This window comes from Schistocerca cancellata, chromosome 4 (genome assembly GCF_023864275.1).
Source record: "Schistocerca cancellata isolate TAMUIC-IGC-003103 chromosome 4, iqSchCanc2.1, whole genome shotgun sequence".
NCBI classification, from domain to species: Eukaryota; Metazoa; Arthropoda; class Insecta; order Orthoptera; family Acrididae; genus Schistocerca; species Schistocerca cancellata.
The window spans coordinates 370,472,199-370,495,349 of record NC_064629.1 but is presented as its reverse complement, the minus strand read 5'-3'; the positions used below and the strand labels follow the sequence as shown (position 1 = coordinate 370,495,349).

Here is a 23,151-nt window from a genome sequence, read left to right as displayed (position 1 = left end):
CAATAGTTTTATAGGCTCTTTGCTGTTACTTCTCTATATAAACGATCTGAGCAACCGTCTTAAGTTGTTTGTGGATGATGCTGTCACATATTGACTAATAAAGTCATCAAAAGATGAAAATAAATTGCAAAACGATTTAGAAAAGATATCTGAATGGTCCGAAAATTGGCAGTTGACCCTAAATAACGAAAAGTGTGAGGTCATTCACACGAGTGCTAAAAGGAATTCGTTAAACTTTGGTTACATGATAAATCAGTCAAATCTAAAGGCCGTAAATTCAACTAAATACCTAGGAATTGCAATTATGAACAACTCAAATAGGGAGGAACGCATAGAAAATATTGTGGGGAAGGCTAACCAAAGACTGCATTTTATTGGCAGGAAACTTTGAAAATGTAGCAGATCTACTAAGGAGACTGCCTACACTATGCTTGTCCGTTCTCTTTTAGAATACTGCCGTGCAGTGTGGGATCTACCAGATACGACTGATGGAAGACACCGAAAAAGTTCAGAGAATAGCAGCACATTTTGTATTATCGTGAAATATGGGAGAGAGTGTCACTGAAATGATACAGAATTTGGGCTGGACATCATTAAAAGAAAGACGTTTTTCGCTGTGACAGAATCTTCTCACGAAATTCCAATCACCAACTTTCTCCTCCGAATGCGAAAATATTTTGTTGACACCAATCTACATAGAGTGAAACGATCACCACGATAAAATAAGGGAAATCAGAGCTTGTACGGAAAGATATAGGTGTTTGTTCTTTACTTGTGCTTAACAAGATTGGAATAATAGAGAATTATGAAGGTGGTTTGATGTACCTTCTGCCAGGCACTTAAATGTAATTTGCAGAGTATCCCTGTAGATGTTCATGTAGTAAACAAGGACCACAGCTCTGCCTCTGTACCTATATGAATTGGGTGTCTCCCCCTTACAGTCATCAGGCTCATTGTCTGTATTGAAAGAATAGGCATTGAGTTACAGACAGGCACAATGAAAATGACTGCTAAAATGTTTGTGGTTTTAGACAAAGTCCTTCTGAAATAGAAAACACACACACACACACACAAAAGCACAACTAACATACAAAAGGGCACTGTCTCCTAGTGTTGGGTTCCAACTGGCATGTATGTATTACATGTAGTTGTGTGTATGTGAGTGTGGTTTCTATTTTGGAGGAAAGACTTCATCCTAAAGCTGAAACATTTTTCATTGTGCCTGTCTGCATCTGAACACCTCATTTATGTGGTGAGTAGCAATCTATCTTTCATTTATTCTTATTATTCCATGCTGGACTATCCATTGTTTTACACTATATTGTTTTGCCAGATATTTGCATTTTCATTTTTGCAGTGCATAGATAGTCAGTCCAAACAAATATTGGTCCTCAGGTGTTTCATGGGCCTCCAAGGGCTGATGGAAAACATTGCTTTATATTTCATAACAACCTAAATCATTTTAAAGAGGAATTTTGATAGAGTGATTCCAAATTAGTTAAGTGCAATATTAGTTTTAATAGTAAGTATTCACAGGGACAGAAAACTACATAGAATAACCAATACTCTAGTGAAGACTGAATGGTGGTGGCAGACAGACAGCATGGCTTGGGCAGGTACACAACAATGGGAAAGTTGGGAACATTCAAGAAGTTTTTGCAGAATAGCTTGAAAGTGTTAACTGTTTTGCTTCTACCAATATTATGGCTACAGACCTTATTCTTCATAAATAGATAACTATAACAGATACCAGAAGTTTGGGAAACAGGATTCAAGTTCCATCACAAGAATATTAAACAAACTGTGATAATAAGCCAGTAAGTTGTTATCTGCAACTTGCAAGGAGATAAAAGACTGCAGATGCTGCTATAATGCAGTTTGTCTTTAGGATCAGCTTATTTCACAGCATGTGGACTGGTACCTATTTTTTAGGAACACTGAAAGGCACTTTGCTGCATAAAAATACTAAGGTTGCAGAGAATACAATTTATGTTGTTTTTTGTGTTGATTTTATCTACTAATAATGTTACTACACTGTACATCTTTGTATGAGGCTTGTTTCACAAGAAATATTATGAAAAAGAGATGAGAAATTCCTAACATTTTAATGTCACTACTTTCTTTCTGAGTTAGTAACCAAATTGTGGTGCTTGCATTGATTGATTAGCTTTGGTAGGTAAGAGTAAAATAAAAGTGGTGCAGGTGTGTGGGATAGAAATATGACAGATAGGTACTGGAGCTGGTGAGTTATGTGGCACATAATGGCAGTAACATGAAGGTGTATTGTGAGGGTGTGACAGGACTGATGTGGGGGAAACTGTTAGGTATGGAGTGTCCTGCAGGGGGCTAGTGGAGACCGAGGCCAGGAGGATTACAGGAGTGAAGGGTGTATTGTGAGGATAACTCGTATCTGCATAGTTCAGAAAAGCTGCTGCTTGGAAGGAGAATCCTGTTGACACGGGTTGTGAAGAAGCCATTGAACTTGAGGTTGTTGAGCTAAATGCGTAATCCACCACTCAGTGACCAGCTCTGTTCTTGGCTGCAGTCTGGCGGTGGACATACATTCTGGCAGACAGCTGGTTGGTGCATGCCCACTTAAAGTACTATGCACATATTGCAGCAGAGTTTATGTATGATGTAGCTGCTTTCACATGTGGCTCTGTCTCTGAGGCAAGGTATAGGATAAGTGTAACAAGACTGGAGTAGGATGTGCTGGGTGGATGAATAGGGCAGGTCATGCATCTGGATCTTCCATTGGGACATGATCTTTGTGGCAAAGAGTTAGCAGTGGGAGTGGCATTGGGTTTGATCAGGATGTTGTGCAGGTTGGGTGGGCAGTGGAATACCATTTTAGAAGGAGTGGGAAGGAGTGTGGGTAGGATGTCCCGTATTTCCAGGCACGGTGATAGACAGTCAGAGCCTTGACAAAGGACATCGTTCAGTAGCTCCAGTCCTGAGTGATATTAGGTGATGAGGGGGGAACTTTTTTGCATCAGGTTCTTGAGGTGCTGAGATGATTAAGGTTCTGTGAGGATATGGCACAGAAAATCTGTTTTCTGGCTGGGTTTGGGGGATAGTACCTATCAGAGAGGTGCAGATCAATGTCAAGGAAGGTGGCACGTTGAGTTGAAGAGGACCAGGTCATCAGTGAACCTGAACCAGACTATTGGAGTTGAGGTTTTGGAAGGCTAGGAAGGTTTCCTCTAGATAGCCTTTGTACAGGTTGGCATAGGAGGGTGCCATGCAGGTGCCCATTGCTGTGCCACAGATTTGTTTGCATACCTTCCCCTTAAAGAAGAAGTAGTTGTGTGTGAGGATGTAATTGGTAAGGTGTATAAGGAATGAGTTGTTTGGTTTGGGGCCAGAAGGATGTCAATGACTCAACATCTCTTCTATTTGGTGAGTAGACTTCTTTACTTCTAAATAATGTGATTTTGTCATTTTTCTCTTCTGAACTGCTGGAGTATAATCATTTTCTCTTAAAAATATAAACTGCTAGAATCATCACTGCTAGAATCAGGCCATTTTATCTATTGAAAACTGGTGACCCATATGTAAAATGTCATATTGGTGTTGCTTAAATCATTTACATTTTGTTATTGTCACTTGGCAAGGCTTTGATTTTATTTAAGGCAAATGACTTCTTAAGGGTTTATCAACTTCTGATGTATATAAGAATACAACCATGCACAAAATAGTAATAACAAAATATATTGTTACTGATGAGCTTTTGTTGTTCTGTATCTGTCCACTCAGTGGAAACTGCTCAAACCATAGAAATTACACTAACTCAGAACTATACTAATATGAACCAGATGTATGGAACCATTACTAATTTATGGTTTAATGGAGTTGCATCGGAGGTCAGTGTTGGGCTCTGAAAATGGCATCCAGTTAACATTTGTCAGACCATGGAACACTAAGTTTAGAGTGAAATCTTTGTTTTCTCTGAAAAGTTTTTTATTTTTTATGATCATAAAACTATTTTTTTACTAGCGAAGTTTTTGTAGTCTGTTAGTGTATCATATAAAATTAAACTTGTCTTACTTCAACTGAATTAGAGTTGTTGCATGATACTTACACTCTATATCTGTATTACTGATGCACCATACTTCACTTATGAGCTTCAACTGCCAATTACTAGTATGTTTACTACTTAATTTTTACTAAGTTCAAGCCATTTGTCATGTTCTGTATGAAAATGAATTGTTACTGTCACATTGATTTCACTAAACATTTGTATATAAGATATTGAAGAATAATCACACTAGACACTTTTTTTTTCTTTTTTCAGAGGAAGTAATCCTTGCAGAAGAACGAACTACAGAGGAGGAAAAAATGCATATTATTGAAGGTATAATCTTGCACTTTTAACAGTTTCATCATGCAAATACGCTTAAGTAATGTCAATTTTTCTGTAATAAATTAATCTGTTGATTGTTTAGATGTGTAACCTAGTGTATGTGTTGCACTGCAAAACTAAGAACATGACACGGAATGCAGCAAATTATCACAAGAGTAACTATTCATATGGATTTGCAATTATACCCATCATAATACAGTCAGTTATTTGTTGATACTTCTGTCTCCTCCCACTCAAAGGAAACCCATTGAATGCCTAAAACAAGGAAAAAGTGTTTATTTCTATCTATCACTCTTTCAGGCATATCGTTTATTCACATTCTGGTGACAAAAATCCATTATGTGTATTATTTACTCTTTGATAATTCCATTTTTGTTTTCTTTAAACTGGACATTTTTGGTTTTTTAGTAGAGAATAACTGTTGAAGGTAAACTAAATAAAGAGTGACAGTTTTATGTTGAATGTATGTGATAGAAAAAGAAAAGAAAATTACTTTCCAAAATTTGTTGAATTCACAGAGACACAAATGGGTTTGACAGCACTTACCTTCAATAAACACAACTTCACAACAGACAATAGACATACATGTAGGTAAATAAACAAATAGAGCTTTTAGCTTTTGGAATCAAATATTTCTTAAACATAACCATGATAGCGGACGTGGTTTGTGCCTTAGCATTGTTATATTTTATGAATAAGACACAGTTGCCACTTTAGGAGTACACACACACACACACACACACACACACACACACACACACAAAACCACAGCCACAACCTGTGCTCCTACATCGTGCTGGACGGACACATATGCCGGGACTGCATTTCAGCAGATGGTCTAGGGTAGGGCAGGGACTGTATCGGGTGATGTGGTTACAGGAGAGAGGTGTGAGGCAGGAAGGAGGATTGGTAGCTGGGTAATTAGTAGCTTGGAAGGAGGCAGCAGGTTTGATGGCTAGGAATGCGCGAGGGAGGGGTGGCAGTTTCATGGGATAGACACGTGAAACACAGGTACAGGAGCCGGTTGGGTGCAGTGGATGATGAAGGTGATGTGGGGACATGTATGTCAAAGGGCTGATAGGAAAGAGTAAGGGGAAACTTGTTGTGTAGAGAGTATTAGGACAGTGATTCAATGGAGATTGAGGCAAGGAGGGTTATGAGAGCGAATGGTGTGTTGCGGGGGTAACTACCTTCTGTGTAGTTTGGAAAAGCTGGTGGTGGAGGGAAGGCTACAGATGATCCGGCGTGCGAAGCAGCCATTTAACCTGAGCATGTTGTGTTCAGCTGCATGTCATGCTACTGGGTGGTCAACTTTGTTCGTAGCTACAGTTTGGCAGTGGTGACCAGTCATTCTTGAGCTAATTTTTAATTTTTATGATGAATTTAGAGAAAAATGTCTAAATTCAAATGGTATATTTTTGATTATTTCATTTGTGACGTTCTCTGCCACAAGAGCTCAGTGTAAATTCTGGTTATTAGTTTCATGGTTACTTTTACAGTGGCTGTAGGAACACAAACAAATACAAAAATTATTTTTTTCCAGAGAAAATGCTTATGCTTATCTTTTGAAACAAGCTGTGTTTTGTAATATATCACTACCACAATAGTAAACATGATATGAGAAACCAAATTTCATATCAAACTCATGTATCTGAGAACAGCACAAATGTAATAATCAAAAAGTTATCTTCTGAAACAGCGATTTGTTTCTGAAATACACCATAAAAATGAAAAAAAGAGGTTGTTTATGGTGTTTTATTTTTGTATAAAAGTCGCAGACTTATTCTTCAGAGAAGAGAAGAAGATATAGTCAGTGGAGGGATGCTCTTCTTCTTTTTTATTTGGGTGTGTGTATTGGGGGGAGGGGGCGTCAGAGATCATTCAGAACCCATTAGCCTTAGGACTTAACTACGTAGTGAGTATAGTGTGATAGCAGAGTTAATGAAGGTGCACTGACTTAAAGTAAGGTAACACATTGTGTTTTGTTACAGTCATGGACATTATAAAATTTAATTATGTTACAGAATACCTGCTATGGGTGTGATAGTAAAAGTTATGAAATCTGTTGGTTCAAGATAGTTTTGTGTACAAACTGCTATTGTGTTTTGAAATGTTTTTGATTCACTGTCTGTAATGAACTCTATGATTCTGTGCTCCTAAAGGAAGTGTTTAACCAGAGTTTAAAACTTAATTTGGAATTAGATCAGTATAAATACATGTGGAATACTGGCAAGTAGTATAATTCTGGTGCACAGCAATGGTTAGTGTGAGACCTGAATATTTTTTTCTGTAAATGTAGGTTTCCTTATTAATGGTAGAAGATTGTTACAGAAAAGCTGAAAATGTTAGCTGGCAGACACATGAAGAAAGATGGATAATATCTCAGGAAAACAGATGTAGAGAATTCCGTAGACTAGTTTTTCAGTGTGGAATTTGTGATTATTATTCATGTCCTCTCATATCACTCCTGTAGAGACTGTGAAGCTAAAACCAGATTAATAACAGTTCACATGGTGACCTATGTGCAATCACTTGTCCTAAATGGCATCTGTGACCAGCAAGGATCATTAATACATATAGTACAACCAAAAACACTTTATACTGATTTGTAGAGTACTGGTATGGATGTGTGTACAGAGATGTGAGAGTATTTTATTTTAAATTGTGAGCAACGGCAGCCAGGTTTCCACATTTTGCCTTGCTTGCTGTCGCTCAACCAACTGTGGTTCTCTGCTGTCCCCTTCATTTTAACTATGGCTTATCGCTTTGGCTCACTATGTGTTTATAACTTGGCATGAATGATGGGGAGTGGCTCTAAGCCAGTTACCTTTCTGCTAATAGTTATTAAGTAGAATCTCTGTCACTTGAGGATGCATCTTCAGCTGACATATACATGTTGCAACTTTAAATAAAAGCATTTTACACTCACAGTGGATCATTTCATTCAAGATGTGAGGAATTATTATTTTTATAAAACCATCTCAGCCACATCATATATTTATTTTTAACTCCGTAGTTTATCCTGTTTTAAGTGATTGCATATCATACAAAGATTTAAAAAATTTAAATTACTGTCAGTAGTGAAATATATGTACATGTTTTAACAACACAGAATACAATAGGATACCGTTTGCAGCACACAGGTGTACCAATCCATTGAGACAGGAACTAACATTGCTGGACAGACATTTCCTCCAACATGCTGAGCTCAGAGTTTGCTGTATGGTAGTTTTATAAAAACAGAGGTTGTCTCACAATTATAGTCAGCTGTGGCACACAAAAGCCAAATGATATAGATGTACAGTTCCTGAAACCTGGATGTGTCACCTTTTTTTATAACAGACAATCTCTGTTGATCATGAATGCACATGCACTCCATCTTCAGGCCACAAGTGGCCCATCGGGACCATCCGATCGCCGTATCATCCTCAGTTGAGGATGCGGATAGCAGGGGCGTGTGGTCAGCACACCGCTCTCCCGGTCATTATGATGGTTTTCTTTGACCGGAGCCACTACTGTTCGGTCGAGTAGCTCCTCAATTGGCATCACGAGGCTGAGTGCACCCCGAAAAATGGCAACAGCACATGGCGGCTGGATGGTCACCCATCCAAGTGCCGACCACGCCCGACAGCGCTTAACTTCGGTGATCTCACGGGAACTGGTGTATCCACTGCGGCAAGGCCGTTGCTGTGTCGATCATGAATGGTTCTTCTAAAATAATCCATTAACATATTGTTACTCAAGCATTTTGTATATTCAGATTTACAAAATAAATTTGCTATGAGCAAAATAAAATTTTATGTTCTCTGCATTTAATAATAGGTACTCAATAACTTTCATTTAGGGCTCTTGAGATGTCATTTATTATCAGAAGTGTCTATTTTGATATAAGTATGTATATTATAGTATTATTTTCCTTTTTATCATGACCAATTGCATTAATTGTTTTCCACATGTGTTTTGTAATAAACTGAAGCTTGAATATTAGTAGAAAAATAGAATTTTCATTCAAAATGGACTAAGTATGCAAATTGTCACTTAGCTTTGCCTGGACAAGAAAAAATTGTTTATACATGTGTACTGTATTGTTCAACTGTTTTGATTTAGCAAGAAGAAGAGCAGCAGCAAAAAGAAAGAAACTGAAAAACTTGGGAAAAAGTAAAAGTACAGACACCGAGGAAGAAGAGGGCGAGGAAGAAGATGAAGATGGTGAGTCATTTTTCAGTTAAATATAATTTGAAACGTGAGAGTTCAACAATTTGCAATTCTGTTCATTGTTCATTCCAAATTTTTGGCCTATTTTAAGTCATATGCCATGTAATTACAAGTCTGTGTGTTACCTATAGCACTTTCAGCAGTAGCAAAGGTATTTAACAATACTTAAGGAAATTTTGTTACATATCTGAAAAGGTGCATTTTTGCATACAAATGTAAGGCAATGTAATGTTTTCTTGTCTTTATCAGGAATGGCATAACATTTCTGTTTTACACAGGTCATTATTAACATTGTATAGAACATCATGTGTTAAACATTTCACTATTATTCTAGGTCAGTTTACATTTCTACAACTGTTAGTTAAAAAAACCATATTCATGGTAGAATTCTTACACTGCAGAACATTTTATTAACCATAGAAACAGTACTTAAAAATGATTTCCATGCAGTCCATAAAAATAATAAATCCGGCAAGTACAATTGCAACACAATATATAAAGAAAGCTGTCCATTTTCCAGATATAGAATCTTACAGATAAAGAAATGTCAGACTTACAGAATCATACTTTCATATTCAGGATTCAAGATAAATAAAGTGCAGTGGCTAAAAGCTCAATATCTTAGGCTGATTGTGACGTGCATTTGAAGATTTTATCATGACTCAATCCTCATAGTTTGCAGTCAAGGACTGAATGTGCTGGGAAGTTGCCGGGTTCTCCATTTTCTTTCTCATGATCAGCGAACCACACAAATCTGCTGTAGTGTTTTAGTTGTTTCATGTTGCCTACTCATTATGTTTTTTAAGGTGAGTGCATGTGAACATACATCTATGCATGACTGTTTTTGCTGATTTCCTTGTAATGACAATTTTTAAATGAAAAGTTTCAATGATTTTAACAGTAACCATTTCTAAATATTTTAGGTAGATACTGAAGGCCTTGTTGTCATCTGTCACCCCACCCCCCACCCCATCGTATTCTGATATGCAAGGATAAGCTGTGTTTTAGTCTTTTACATCTTATCCAGACGGTAGAAGTTTCTTTTTGTGGAGAAACATTGCTTATGTGAAGTACAGAAAATTGACTGCTGCAATGCATGCATGTCCTCACGTTCTCAACTACCTGAATAGATGCATCATGAGTGAAGAGCACATGTGACCTATGAATGAAGGTACCATTGTCCTGTTCACATTGTTTAGTCCCTTAACCCTCAATCAACCTACCAATTAAATCACATTATTGCAGACCATCACAGTAAGTAGGTTCAGGTGAATATAGGTTGCTACAATTAAGCCAAAGGGAAAAGACTAGCACAGGATAGACTAGTGTGGAGAGCTGCATCAAACCAGTCTGACAGAGGTGGCCAAAGTGTGACTTTAAAGCAAAATAAAAGTTTTTTGTATGAAACAATTAGTTTGTGATATCCCACTTGGAAACAGTTTTTTTGCAGAATTGTAGTGATAACATGGAATATCCTTTTGCGGTGACTGCATCAGTAAGAACTATTAGCTTAAGGAGACTTATGTAAATGTGCAACAAACTCTACATCAGTAATAGTACAAGGAAAAAATAATCACACTGATTCATAATACACCTGAAAAAATTAGATGAAATGTGTTCCTTGACAATTGGTAAGAAGCCAGTTTAATTTCTCTGTTTGTGATATTAAAGCAGCAGTTGAAAATGACGTCCACAAATTAAGTGTTTTGCTATAACAGAATTAGAGGTGTAAAATGAAAGGAAGCACTACTACAATTGCTTATTATAGGTCTTAATTTTTGAACTGCCACATATTTGGGCAGTAAATAGTATTACAGATTTAATAACATATATATAACAGAATTATTCATATTGTGTGCTTGATCAAAATCATTTATATAATTTTTAGAAATTAATGTGATAGTACCAATTTACCAGCCATGTGACTTAAAAAGCTACACTGCAAGAATAAGGTAGTTTCTTCAAAAAGTAACTGTAATGGGTTAACTGATGGATTAACCAATACATGGTGACAACATTATCAGAATCTGATGTGGAACACAAGCCATGTGAAAAGCACATTGCAAACGGTATTGCAGATTTTTTAAATTTTAACAGAGAACCCAAAGATACAGGATAGCTATTCTCACAGTATGGTTAAATTATTTAACAATATTAAGACAATATGTTATGGTACAAGAAAGCAAACTATATAGTTCACATAGTTTTTTCCACTGATTGATACAGGCCAGTGCCGTTTCTCTTCCTTCAGTCAATGTCATCTTGTTCTTCTTGTACTAAAGTACATATAAGTAGAGCAATCAAAATAGAAAAAAATATTTGATTACTTTTATTTAGTTTAAATTAAAACTTAACTAATATTCATTCACACACATTGTTGCTTCATTTTTATTTATTTATTACCTAAATCAGCTGATGATGAGACTGAATGGACTGTCAAAAAATTTGCTATGGACCAACTGTTTAATTTTACTCTCAACCTCAGGACTCTTTGCTTCTCCACCACCAGGCTTGCAACTGTTGCCTGTTAGTGGCATTATTTTTATTCATTGAGAAGAGATCAACTCTGAATAATAGTTGTGATCCATGCTCAATATATTACTAGGGCTAGGAAAAAATCATTATATATTTTGCCCAATTCCAGTATTATTTGTTGCACAATTCAGTGTTATATTTTGCCAGTTTTGGTGTTATTTTGTGATGGCTTATGTTCTTACTTTTCTTATCTTTGTCATATTTTACTGTTTTTCGATCATATGTTGAAAATGAACATTTACTTATTCATTATACTGTATTGACATCACACATCTCATCATCAAAAAAATACTTAAAACATATTTAAAATAACCAATTACAGAAGAAATTAATTTACATTCCATGCACACAAATAATGTTGAAAGTTTTCAAGAAAATGCATTTTCATTACTTCAAATTTATATTCAGAGGCAATATGGTGTCAACATTTTAAAACAATGTCTCATTCACCTCAACCATTCGAAATCACTTTTTTCCAGAAGTAAAATTAAAAAATGTATGAAGCAAATGTTTAGCTATCAGGAAGACAATAAGCAGCATGATTTTCTTTTTTTGTAACTTTGTGTCATGATATGAACTGCAGTGTTTCTTTTTTAAATAGCAACCTATGTTTTATGTTCAGTAACCCCTCCTCTCTTTAAGACCTGTTCAAAAACATATCACAGTGTACAAGTCACATAAACATCACATTATTAAGAATGTAACACAAACCAACTGACTCTCTTGTACTAGCACACAGCAAAAGTACTCGGGGTAACGTAACACACTCACTTGCTAGAGTTGACAGTAATCATGGAAACTCAAGGAAATTTCACACCAATCATAGAGTTAACCATACTTCTTTGGATGTTTGTATAAGTAAAATGTACACAAATTAAGAGAATTTAGAAATGGCACTCATCTATGCAGAATGTGAGTTAGAAAAACGTTAATTGCAGTAAGGAGGGAAAGTGGGCTCCTATAGGGATATAGCGCTCTGTAGAGTTCCTTTAGTACATGTACCTTTAACCACAATAAAAGAAAAGTGATGATGATGTAGTTTTTAATGATTAATGTACACAACATATTGTTTAAAAGTACAACAGTACTGTGCTACATGTATCTCTATCATAAATAAAGAAAAAAGTTGTTTACCGCCAACTCCAGGAAGTGGTAGAATTATGTTATCTCAAATACCTAGACTGTGTGCTGGTACAAGAGAGTGAAAGTCAGTTTTGTCTTACATTTTTAATAATTTGATGTTTACATGAATGGTACACTGTGATACATTTGTCAACATGTCTTGTGGAGAGAAAGTGGATACAGGGTTATATTTAAAAAAGATGTACCATTGCTCATGTCTTTGTAATGAACAAAGTTACAAGAAAGGCAGCCGTGCTGGTTAATGTGCCCCTGATAGCAGAATAATATTTCTTTGATACATTTTTTAGTTTTCTAGTGGACAGAAAGTTATTTGGGGTTCTCAAGATAAGTGGGGCACCCTGTACTATATGAAAACTGCCACTCAGAGTCTGTGTTTGAACATGGAAGCCAGACTTCCTTGAGTACAACAGCAGATGTTTGACAATGTCCATATTTTCTACTAGCATGAAATGTTACTATTACACTAAATTTTGAAGGAGTTGGTATCCATTCAGAATACTTTACTGCAGACACCTGTCATTCCAGGTACCCATAACAGGCTCTTTGTCATGTTATCATTAATAGAGTTCATCCTTATCATCCCATTGTTGGAACAAGAGCCTACTGCTGAGAACACAGACATGCATGTATGTGTGCAAATAAAAGTTGGCTGGCTTGTTTTGAAGTTGCAACCAATTGTGTTTCACTATTTCCTTCATCTGTGCCAGGAGTACCTTACTTTTCTTCACGTGTTTCAATAATAATTTCATCATCAAAAATTCATTTTCCCATAGTAATGATGCAATTTTCGAACTGTTTTGACTTGGAATAGAGTACTGATGTCATATTTCCTGAAACTTTTACAACAAATCTTACCAAAAAAATACACATTTCGGAGAGATCTTTAATTCTGCACATCAGTCAGACTGCATAAGTGTAAATACAAGCTGCCAAATACGGCACTTCAGCTTCAAAAACACGTAAAATCAACATGACATCTGCTCAGTTTGCTTCTATCTACCAAACACAGTACAGGACACATGATGTCACACAAACATTTATCTTGTGGTAAAAGAGAAAACTGAGAATGTTTATTGCAATATTAACTTAATATTATTTTTACTCCTTTGTGAAATGGAGTCTGTGGTGACAGCCTGATCTGTAGTGTACACCAACTGACTGAAAGAAGCAAACCAGTGAGGTGACATGCTGATTTATATGTTGCTAAGCTAAATGTCATATTTGATGATTTTTGTATTTATGCTTGCATAATATAAAAATATGCAGTTTAACAAACACACCACATTAAAGATCTCTCCAGAATGGTATGATTTTCCGTTAATTTGTTCTACAAAAGTGTCAAGAAAATTGGCTTCGGCAGATAAAGGTCTTGTCGACCAATGCCACATCTAGACATCAGTTTGTTAAACAGGAAATGAATGATCAAATGGTTCAAATGGCTCTGAGCACTATGGGACTTAACTTCTGAGGTCGTCAGTCCCCTAGAGCTTAGAAATACTTAAACCTAACTAACCTAAGGACAACACAAACACCCATGCTCGAGGCAGGATTCGAACCTAAGACCTTAGCAGTCGCACGGTTCCAGACTGTAGTGCCTAGAACCGCTCGGCCACACAGGCCAGCAATGAATGATCATTTTAAGGTTACACACATACCTCAGCCTTGAAAACAAAAATCAAGATACAGTTTCAACATTAAGTAACTATCAGTTAGCAATATCAGCTAGCAGCTGCCTTCAGATTTATAATATTTTTACATGCGAATGGGGAAAATGCAAAATTTGGTAGTATTTCATGGAAACTATCAAACTATTTTGATAAGTGTGCAGCAATATTACTGCTACTTGTTTCATGAAACAGTTGAAAGCGGTTCACAGAACAGTTATTCATTTTCATTATGTTTAATCTGTCAACAGACTGGCAGCTCCACTTCATAAGTCAGTCATTAAGTCATCCTCATCATCCTGATCAGTTTCCAGCCCTGGCTGGACCTGTTTGGAATATAAGCCACACCATCTAGTCCTGTTTTCCTATCATCTTTTTGTGTTCACTGTGGTCCACTCCTCACTTCTTTTTTTGACACACTCCACACCCTTCAGTCATCTGTTTCTTGGTCTTCTTCTTGGTCACTTCCTTTGCATCTCCATTTCACATATCTTCTAGGGAATCATCTTGTTTTCCATTCCCTTTAAGTGCTCATACCATCAGTCAACAAGTAAAAATCATAAATAACCTACACTACATGAGGTGATACAGTAGTTAAAATGAATAGTTGTTTTTTTCCAGGTAAACTGTGTTAGTGGCATTTTTTTATATATTGAATTAAATAAAAAAGTTAAATTAAATCATATTAAAACATAGAAACCAGAAAGTTGGCCCACACAGTCATTAAATAGATGATGGAACCATGGTGGTAATTGTGAAAAATTATCAATATATCAACCTCTGAAACAAGCGTAATTGGAGAAAATCAGACAAGTAAATTTAAAATATAGTTAAATCTTGAGCTTTGAGAATTTGCTGACACTCTTTCATTAGGTTAAGGAAGAAGGAATGGGTAATTTACAGAAAGAAATGTTATCAGAAACCCTGGGTCTAAAGAGACCTGTAGTACAGAGAAACTTTCAAAAGTAACAATCAGTAGACATTAAAGACTATCACTTACACTGTGTTATAGGTACTTAATAAGTCTATGATAAAGAAAATAAATTTAAATGACAATGAAGCAAAGAAGTATGTGAGAAATAAGAAAGAAATGGAAGCAAATGGGGAAAGAAGTGATACCAATAGAATGTGGGGAAATTGAAGAGGAGCAAGAAGGGACACAGAAGTATGCAGAAATACATAAACTGCAAAGGGTAAATTGGAAGGAGGAGGAATGAAAGTAGAGAGGGAGAAATATAATAAAATGTATGAACAGAAAAGTGATGGAAGCAAGACTGTGAAAGAGAAACCAAGGATGGAGAGACAAGCAATCATTGAGGCCGGGTGTATTACAGGAGCATAGTGGTTGATCCATTCTCATCTCTAATGTCTGAAATCATTTGGAAAGCAAAACCCATATGATGTGCTTCCTGTAATATATGTTCCATCACTTGCTGTTATGTCCTGTGGCATGCTCAGCAACAGGTTGCTTGGTTTGACAAGTGTAGACTGTGCAACCATTCATTCAGGCAGATGACATGCTGACCAAAATGCTTCTATTAAATGCCACACAAAACTTACTGTCCACATGATATTTCTTTTAACTGTAACAGATTTTGCAAAGCTCTTTGTATCTTTCACAAAGCTCTGCTGTAGAACATAAGAAGTAAGCAGCTATAGCAATGTACTTTGCCAGCATCTGATTTGTAGTAAGCATTCTGATTTATAGTCAAGACAAAACCCATTATGTCTTCTCTCCCATTCTTTTCATTGGTAATGTGCTCTGTGTTGGTCAGCATTTTTATGATTATTGAGATAATACAAACAAAACTGAACTAGAAATTTACTCTTTGGAATATTAAAGAATATATCAGCTGTATAGCAGCAACAGATTGATGTGGCACATTTTTTCCATACTGGGGAAGGCTGTAAAACTTTAAGTGTCAGATTCTCAAGTGTGAGGGGGTACCATTGCCTTCTTCTTCTTCTTCCCTTTTTTCCCCTTAGATTATGTCTCCAACTACAGGTTCTTTTTGGCAGTTCTGTCTAATCCACACAAAAAAACATGTTAAGTACAGGAATGTCATAACTGACAACCATAGTCATATTGTGTTCTTTTGAGACACAAGGAAATGAAATTCACAAGAACTCATACACAATATTCTTACAAAATTTGAAAATAATGAACTTTATCAAGTAAGAAACTAGATAACAACTGAAAGTAATAACACATGTTTCTCACCCTTATTTCATCTAATCCTTAATGAAACTCTTACTAGGTGGTGGCACTTATGTTAGCGTATTCTGCTGCACTCTGATGAGACAGTTACAAACTTAGCATCCCTTTATCACAGGGGATAGAGTTTCCAGTGCCAGGAACAGAAAAATATCTTTAACAATATCAAAATATTAAATGTTAAATTTCAATTAATGTCACATCATAGCACAACAGAGAGATACAGGAACAGGGATTCATGAGTGAAGGTACAACCAGTCTGTTAATTCTCCTTAATTGTAAGCAAGAGAACATGGAGATCATGTGGAGATTGGTGTGACTCCCTAAGACTCAGCTATTTGAGTCTTGCAGAAGCCCATAAGAGTTGTACTCCATAGTAATTGTAAGCAAGAGAACATGGAGATCATGTGGAGGTTGATATGACTCCCTTGGACTCAGCTTGTTGAGCCTTCTAGAAGTCCATAAGAGTTGTGTTCCGTAGAAGTCACATTCTCAAATCTGTTGTACATGGAGCTAAAAGCTACTGTTAAGATGAGTGTGTACATTGGTAGCAACATTGCACATTCTTGAATGTCACAACACTTGTGCTACCTTATCTTGTATTTTTGTTCATAAAGTGATTATAAGACATACCATCATCAATTCTGAGATGAGATGCTGAGTGGTTGTAAGCACATTAAAATGAGAGATGAAGGGGGGCAACTTGAGTAAGAACTATCATATGAACATAGCAGGAAGAGGAATGTGGAAGAATAGGGTCAGGAGATTTAAAAAGTGTCCCAATCCATGAAAAAGATAGGGATTACCTGTTTTTACAGGGGGACTGGGACTCTAATTTGCACTGAGGGGCAGCATATAAAGAAAAAATCCACTTATGAATTTGATAAAATTTACAAAGACAGGGGTGGACTGATGACTATCAACTTCAAGAGGCATGTCTGCAAGTACAGCACATAAAACCACTTAAAAATAGTAAGAAATAAAAACATTTCACATCACAGCTTGAGGAGTCACAGTTCCCTTCTGTAAAACAAAGAAAAAATAATCAAAAATTGATAAACAATTGCTGAACAACAAGAAACAACCACTGAACAATACAAAATGAACACTCTGCAAGGAAGGGTCTTAGAAAAAAGGGACAGAAGGATTTCATATACAACTTTGCGTATAATCATGTCATGTTACTTTTTAATTAAGCAAATTGTTTGCAATGACATAAATTACTACTAATAAGCTAATTTATGACTTAAAAAGTACTTATTAGCAAATACATATTTAATTGAAAATGCTTGTATGGAATTGTGTTCAGTTCAAAAGGAAAATGAAGGAAAAACTGAAATAATAAAAGAAAATATGAGGGCGGGATGCACTGAGTCATACTGCTAGTGGCTTTCATCTAATTATGTACTCACCACGAGCAGGTCAAACAGTCACCATTGTAGTATGAGTATAAGCCAGCTCATATAATCATTACTGTGGACTTGGTTGGTATTGAGTACTAAGTTTACTTGCTCAATTTCGAGTTCAGTCACCAAACGGTGCACAAAAAATATTGTTGAGAAATGAGAATGGTTTCATCATTCTGATCTTTGTGCATTACACATGCTGGGCTAATATTATGTACCATCATACTCACCATGGATCACATTGATCTTCCACAAATTTACTCAGTCTCATCAATCATTCATACATGAGTAAGTTCTTGAATGAATGGATTTTGCAAACTCGAACCAAGGTTATATTATTGAATACTTCCATACATGTACTTGAGCACAGCATTCTTTCAGTGAACTGCAATCTGCCCATTGCATTTCACACAAAAAAAAAAACTGTTGCTTTGCTTTTCTTTTTATTTGGATGTTTTTGGTAGCTGTGGGAGATAGTGCATTTGGAATGGAAATAATAATAACTGATAGAAATACTTACTGTGATTGACTGTTGGACAAAATCTTGTAAGGAACTGAAAAAGAAGAGAAATTTCATGTGTTTTGAAAAAGAGTTTCAGTAGTCATTTAAGTGGACTGTAATATCCACATTATTCTACCCCAAAATTTTCATTTCTAGTTGGATTGTAATCTTTCCATTTGGAGGATTTAATTATTTTTATCAGTTTGCACCCTTCTGTATTAATTCCTATTCTTTGTATGTGTTGTATGATGGCTATTTAGCCATCATGTGTGTGAGATTGTGTGTCAGAATGTGTCAGATTAATAATCAATAGGTTCAGGGTTCAAATATCGGCCACGCCTTTATTATTATTATTTTTTTTTTCACTCTCGTATTGATTTTCTCACCCCTAGTAGCTATCTGTCTATATGAAAAATGAAAAGTTGCACCATGATTTTGTCTCCACAACAAAGTTTAGGTCCTTCTATAACTGGCTGAATACATCAGTTCAAAGGTCAGAGGGAGGTAAGGACATACCACCTACAGTAGGACTTTTCATAGTAAAGCACTTAGTGCTCAAACCATCCTTTCTAGTTGAGGACAGTTTTACTTACTCTCATATATTTTTGTTCGCTTCTTGATTCTGTCATTTCTTGTCTTTACTTCTGCCTCTCACTTTGTGAATATAAATTACTAACACAAAGGCAGATTTAGTTTGCTTTTATTGTTTGTGTTTGTACAACAATCTAAGTAATAAGAAAATGCTTATGGTGAAATTTCTTCCAACACATTATGTTCACTTGGCTGTAGTGCAGACATTATATGCTCAGCAACTTCATAGTTCAGTGTTATATTTTCTACCAGACAGTCACATTCTTCCATGAGTTAGTGAATTCTGATTCTACTCATTCTGTTTACCCATCCTGTAGAAGACGTTTTCATTCTTTTCTCTTGAAAGTAACACTTGATCTATGTTTATTTTCAATTTCATAAAACTTCACATTGATGTCCCCATAGCTTGTCTGTGTCTCCAAGAGAAAAATCTCCTTTTAATTCTTCATATGGTAATTTTTAATTGTTATTGTTATTTTAGAACACATGTTGGTTCATGTGATTTCAGTTACTGGTTTTGACTATTTTTGTTTTTCAGAATGTTAAAACCATTTGTCAAGAATATAATGAAATTATGCAGATTTATATTGACTTAACTGTGAGATCATTGTGAAACACTGTAACAACTACATGACACATACCTTTGTTGTATTTACAATACCCAAAATCCTTTCCATTTAACATGCTCTGTTTTTAGTCACATCATCATTTTCTGGTGAAACTGCAGCAAATGTTTTAAAATTTAAATTCTAATACTTGAGTAACATTAAGAATAGACTGTCATGCTATGACTTCAGTTTTTTTACTCTTTGGTTGTATCTTATCTCTCATTTTTAGTTTATATTATATGAATTGTTAATCACTAAAAAGTCTTTACAGTATTATACTTTATTATTCTGTATGTAATGGTAAATGGTAGTATATTTAGATAGTTATGCATCAGTGTTAAATGTGGGTGAAGAAGCAGTTCATTTAATCTGAGGAGATACGACAGCTGCCTCTTGTGCAAATTAATTTTTGCTTTTATTACAGATTGTCTTGCAAGCTGTAGTCATATGAAATAGAAACCAAAAGAGTGTGTCTGAGTTTCTGGTATTAGTGATGTACTCTGAAACATTTTTCCTATTTTGTGTATACACCCCTATGTCACCTTTTTTTTTAGGTGAGAATCTTATCAACCCAGTTCATGACATAGATATTGTGGAGTGCTACATTTATGTTTGCAGATAGTTTGGAAAAGTGTGTGTGGGTTTATTGTGTTGAATATATTGTGAGTATCTGTGCAGGAGAGCTGTACCACATAGTTAATGCAGATTAGGACTGAAATAAAACTGTTAAAGTGATTTATACGAAACACTGAGTGTAATGGTTTTAAATGAAAATGTGTGAATTAGTTTAAACAATGGATTTTTGCTGTGTGTGTTCTAATAATTTGTCATTTGTTTTTCTAAATCAGTTCATCAGCTTTTACTCATTGCCTCTGCAAAAACTTGTGGTTTTGTTCAGTAATAGTCATTACAAAATTAAAATTTGTCAGCTGAACACCAGCAAACCTATTTTTGTTTATTTATACTTTTAATACTTGCATTTACATTATCAAACCTTTCATTTCAGTGCCTAAGAAAAAACTGAAAGGTACGGATACCTCAGTTTGTTCCTTTATTATGCAGGTTCTTAGTTTTAGGATGTGTCTAGTAATTATGAATAGTCAGTTGTTTGGGTAAGCCTGTGGTAGACCATATCTATTAGCCATTTGTATCTAGCAAATGTAATTTACTTGCTGTGTCAATAATTTATGAGAGGTAGTGCAATAAATTGTGTTGCAAGGAGGGTTCTCTCAGTAATACAATGACTGCTGTCAGCAGCAGCGTTACTAAGGGAAACTTTATCGTAACATAATTGAAAACAATGTCTGTCAAAATGATGGAAATACAATAACTTATTACAATTGCTTCAATAAATAATTCATGTATTTTGTTTTCACTTTTGTTTCATTACTTTTATAGATTCACATTCTTTATTAAAGCTTGTTAACACTGTTACAAAAACATTGCCTACTATCTATTTTTTTCCAGTCCTTAGCCAAAAAGAGACAATATATTCTAATACAGTTAAGTCTAGTTTGTCAGTTGACAATAATTTAACACTTAAAAAGATCATGACTGAGAATTGCACTACTTCTGCTGTCTTATCTTCTTGAGGCTGAGCCTGTGCTGTGACAAATTTCCCTGGTTCATACAGAAAGCAGAGTTTATTGACTTGACGTACTTAATGCAGCTAATATACCAACATTTTGCATGTGTATTAAAGGTTTGTTCTTCCCTCAAATGCATTGCTAACTGTCATTGACAAAAAGAGGTATTATCATTATAAAGCTTTTAACTGGAAGATTTCTTTCCACCTCAATCTTCCAAATAGTGTGGATGGGCATTGTTAATGAGGAGGACAGTTTTTTGATCATCTAAACTTCATTTTAGTTTTAAATAAGGGAAGGTGTAGTGATGCTAACACACCATATAGTTGTGTGTTTGAACATTTAATAGCCACATAAAAAAGATGAAAAACATTGCTAATCTTGTGGATGTGCTGTATTGTGCTCTGTTGTAGGGTACACTTAGCAACAAGTTTTACTAAGCCTCACTATACTACAGCAATTAACACTATAAAAGTGAAAGTGATCAATTATGTACAATACTTGACTATTATTTGGAAGAGATCCAACCTCAGGTACAATATTTGACAAGTATCACTCTTAACGGAAGTCCTGATCTGGCCTGTAGACACGTCCAAGAAAGTCTTCAAAGACCAGTCACAAAATGATGAACTGGTCAACTGGTGGCAGCTGTCAAAGATCGGTTGGAGGCTGTTGTCCATTGGTGCTCATTGTAACTAGTAGGCTGGGTGTTGGCTCCAGAAGTGGATCACCCAATTGATCCTCCAGTCGACTCTCCTTTTTGGGCCTTGGAGCCCACACTAATACCAAGTGGGTGTAATGATAAGAAGCAATGCTCTATTTGCGCCCATATGACAGGAGATGCGAAGTGAAGTGGCAAAGCGGTCGCCTTCTGTAGACCAGACGAGAACTAAAGCTTTAGCCATATATCATCTAGCCACTTACCACCTAATGAACTACTGTACTGGTGCTCCATGGAATCATTCTTCCATCCATAGAGGATAGTTGGGAAAGCTATTGTGATGTCATGATCACCATATGAAGGTGCACCATATGAAGGTGCACTGATCGGATGATCTGTCTCTGGATTGATGAGATTGACCTCCACTGGAACAATGTCAAAATCCACTTCCATGTCCTCATCATTGGACATGTGTTCTGGAGGTGTAGTGGACTACTAGTGCAGATTCTGTGGCTGTCCAATAGGTATTCTCAAACTTAAGTATCTTGAAACAGAAAACAATGTGGTATACCTGTTGCTTGAGACATTTATATGCTGTGAAACATAACTAGTTGAAGTGTTTCCTGGCACAGGCCTAATCTGCAATTTTTACTTCAAATGTAGCATTTCCCAAAAGCTTGGTGATGCATGCTGGCAGCCACATTTGCTTTCCCTTTTTAAATATTGAGGCAAGTACACTGTCATTCAGTTTAAATTTTTCTTATGCTCTGTGTGTGGTGGTTCGATATGTTTCTCAGATATATGGATGAATCCTTTGGGGTCAACCATGTAATTTCTCAGCTGGACATTTACCTTTCTGAGGTATGTTTCGATATGTGGATAAGAACATAGTTAAGACATCTTTATTGTAATTTTGAATGAATGTGGTCATACACACCTTGAATGCTCGTTCAAGTCTTTCAGCCAGGCTATTTGATTTGAGGTGAAATGGTGCTGATATAACATGTTTGATGATGTTTTCATTACAATATTTCTCAGATTCATAGGAGGTAACTTGTGTGCCATTATCTGTACCCAGCGTTGGAGCTAACCCTTTCTTTGATTACAAAAATTCTTGATTGTCCTTGAATTGTTTTCGAAGAAATTGTTGACTGCAAGCTTGTGATGTAAGGGAACTTACTATATGCATCCACAACAGTGAGCCACTGAGCACCTAAAAATGATCCTGCGAGACTGAGTGGGTTGTGGCCACAGAAAATATGTACAATTTTCTAGGGTTTGCTCAATATTTTTGTCTACCCCTGTCCACAAATCATGTTCATGTGCGATCCTTTAGTTTAGAATGATGCCCCAATGACCTTTGTGGGGTAAACTAAGTACTTTATGTGGTAAGGTCTTATACATTATGACTCTCTAGCTTTTTCATTCTCAGTATATAATTGGAGAATTCCCTTAAATATAGTTTTTTTCATATCTTGTGTTCCATTATGTATCTATATCTGAGTTGCAGAACAGTTTTTTATCTACAAGCCATTGTGTTTCAGCACATGTTTTTACATCCTATAGAATAAGGGCCATGGTTATGAGTTTGGCTACACTAGTAGCACTAAGAGGAAGTCGTTCCACTGCTTCTTCCATGTCAATGTCCATATGTAAGCAGAT

At 35.9% G+C, this 23,151-nt stretch overlaps 1 protein-coding gene across 1 annotated transcript in view; it reads left to right on the top strand.

Annotated features, from left to right (window-relative positions):
• Positions 1 to 23,151, top strand: part of LOC126184206 (voltage-dependent calcium channel type A subunit alpha-1-like) — a 508,450-nt gene that overhangs the window by 148,652 nt on the left and 336,647 nt on the right. Inside the window, 3 exon segments of the mRNA XM_049926574.1 lie at positions 4,295 to 4,354; positions 8,471 to 8,572; positions 20,249 to 20,269. Coding sequence (XP_049782531.1) covers positions 4,295 to 4,354; positions 8,471 to 8,572; positions 20,249 to 20,269 — 183 coding nt within the window.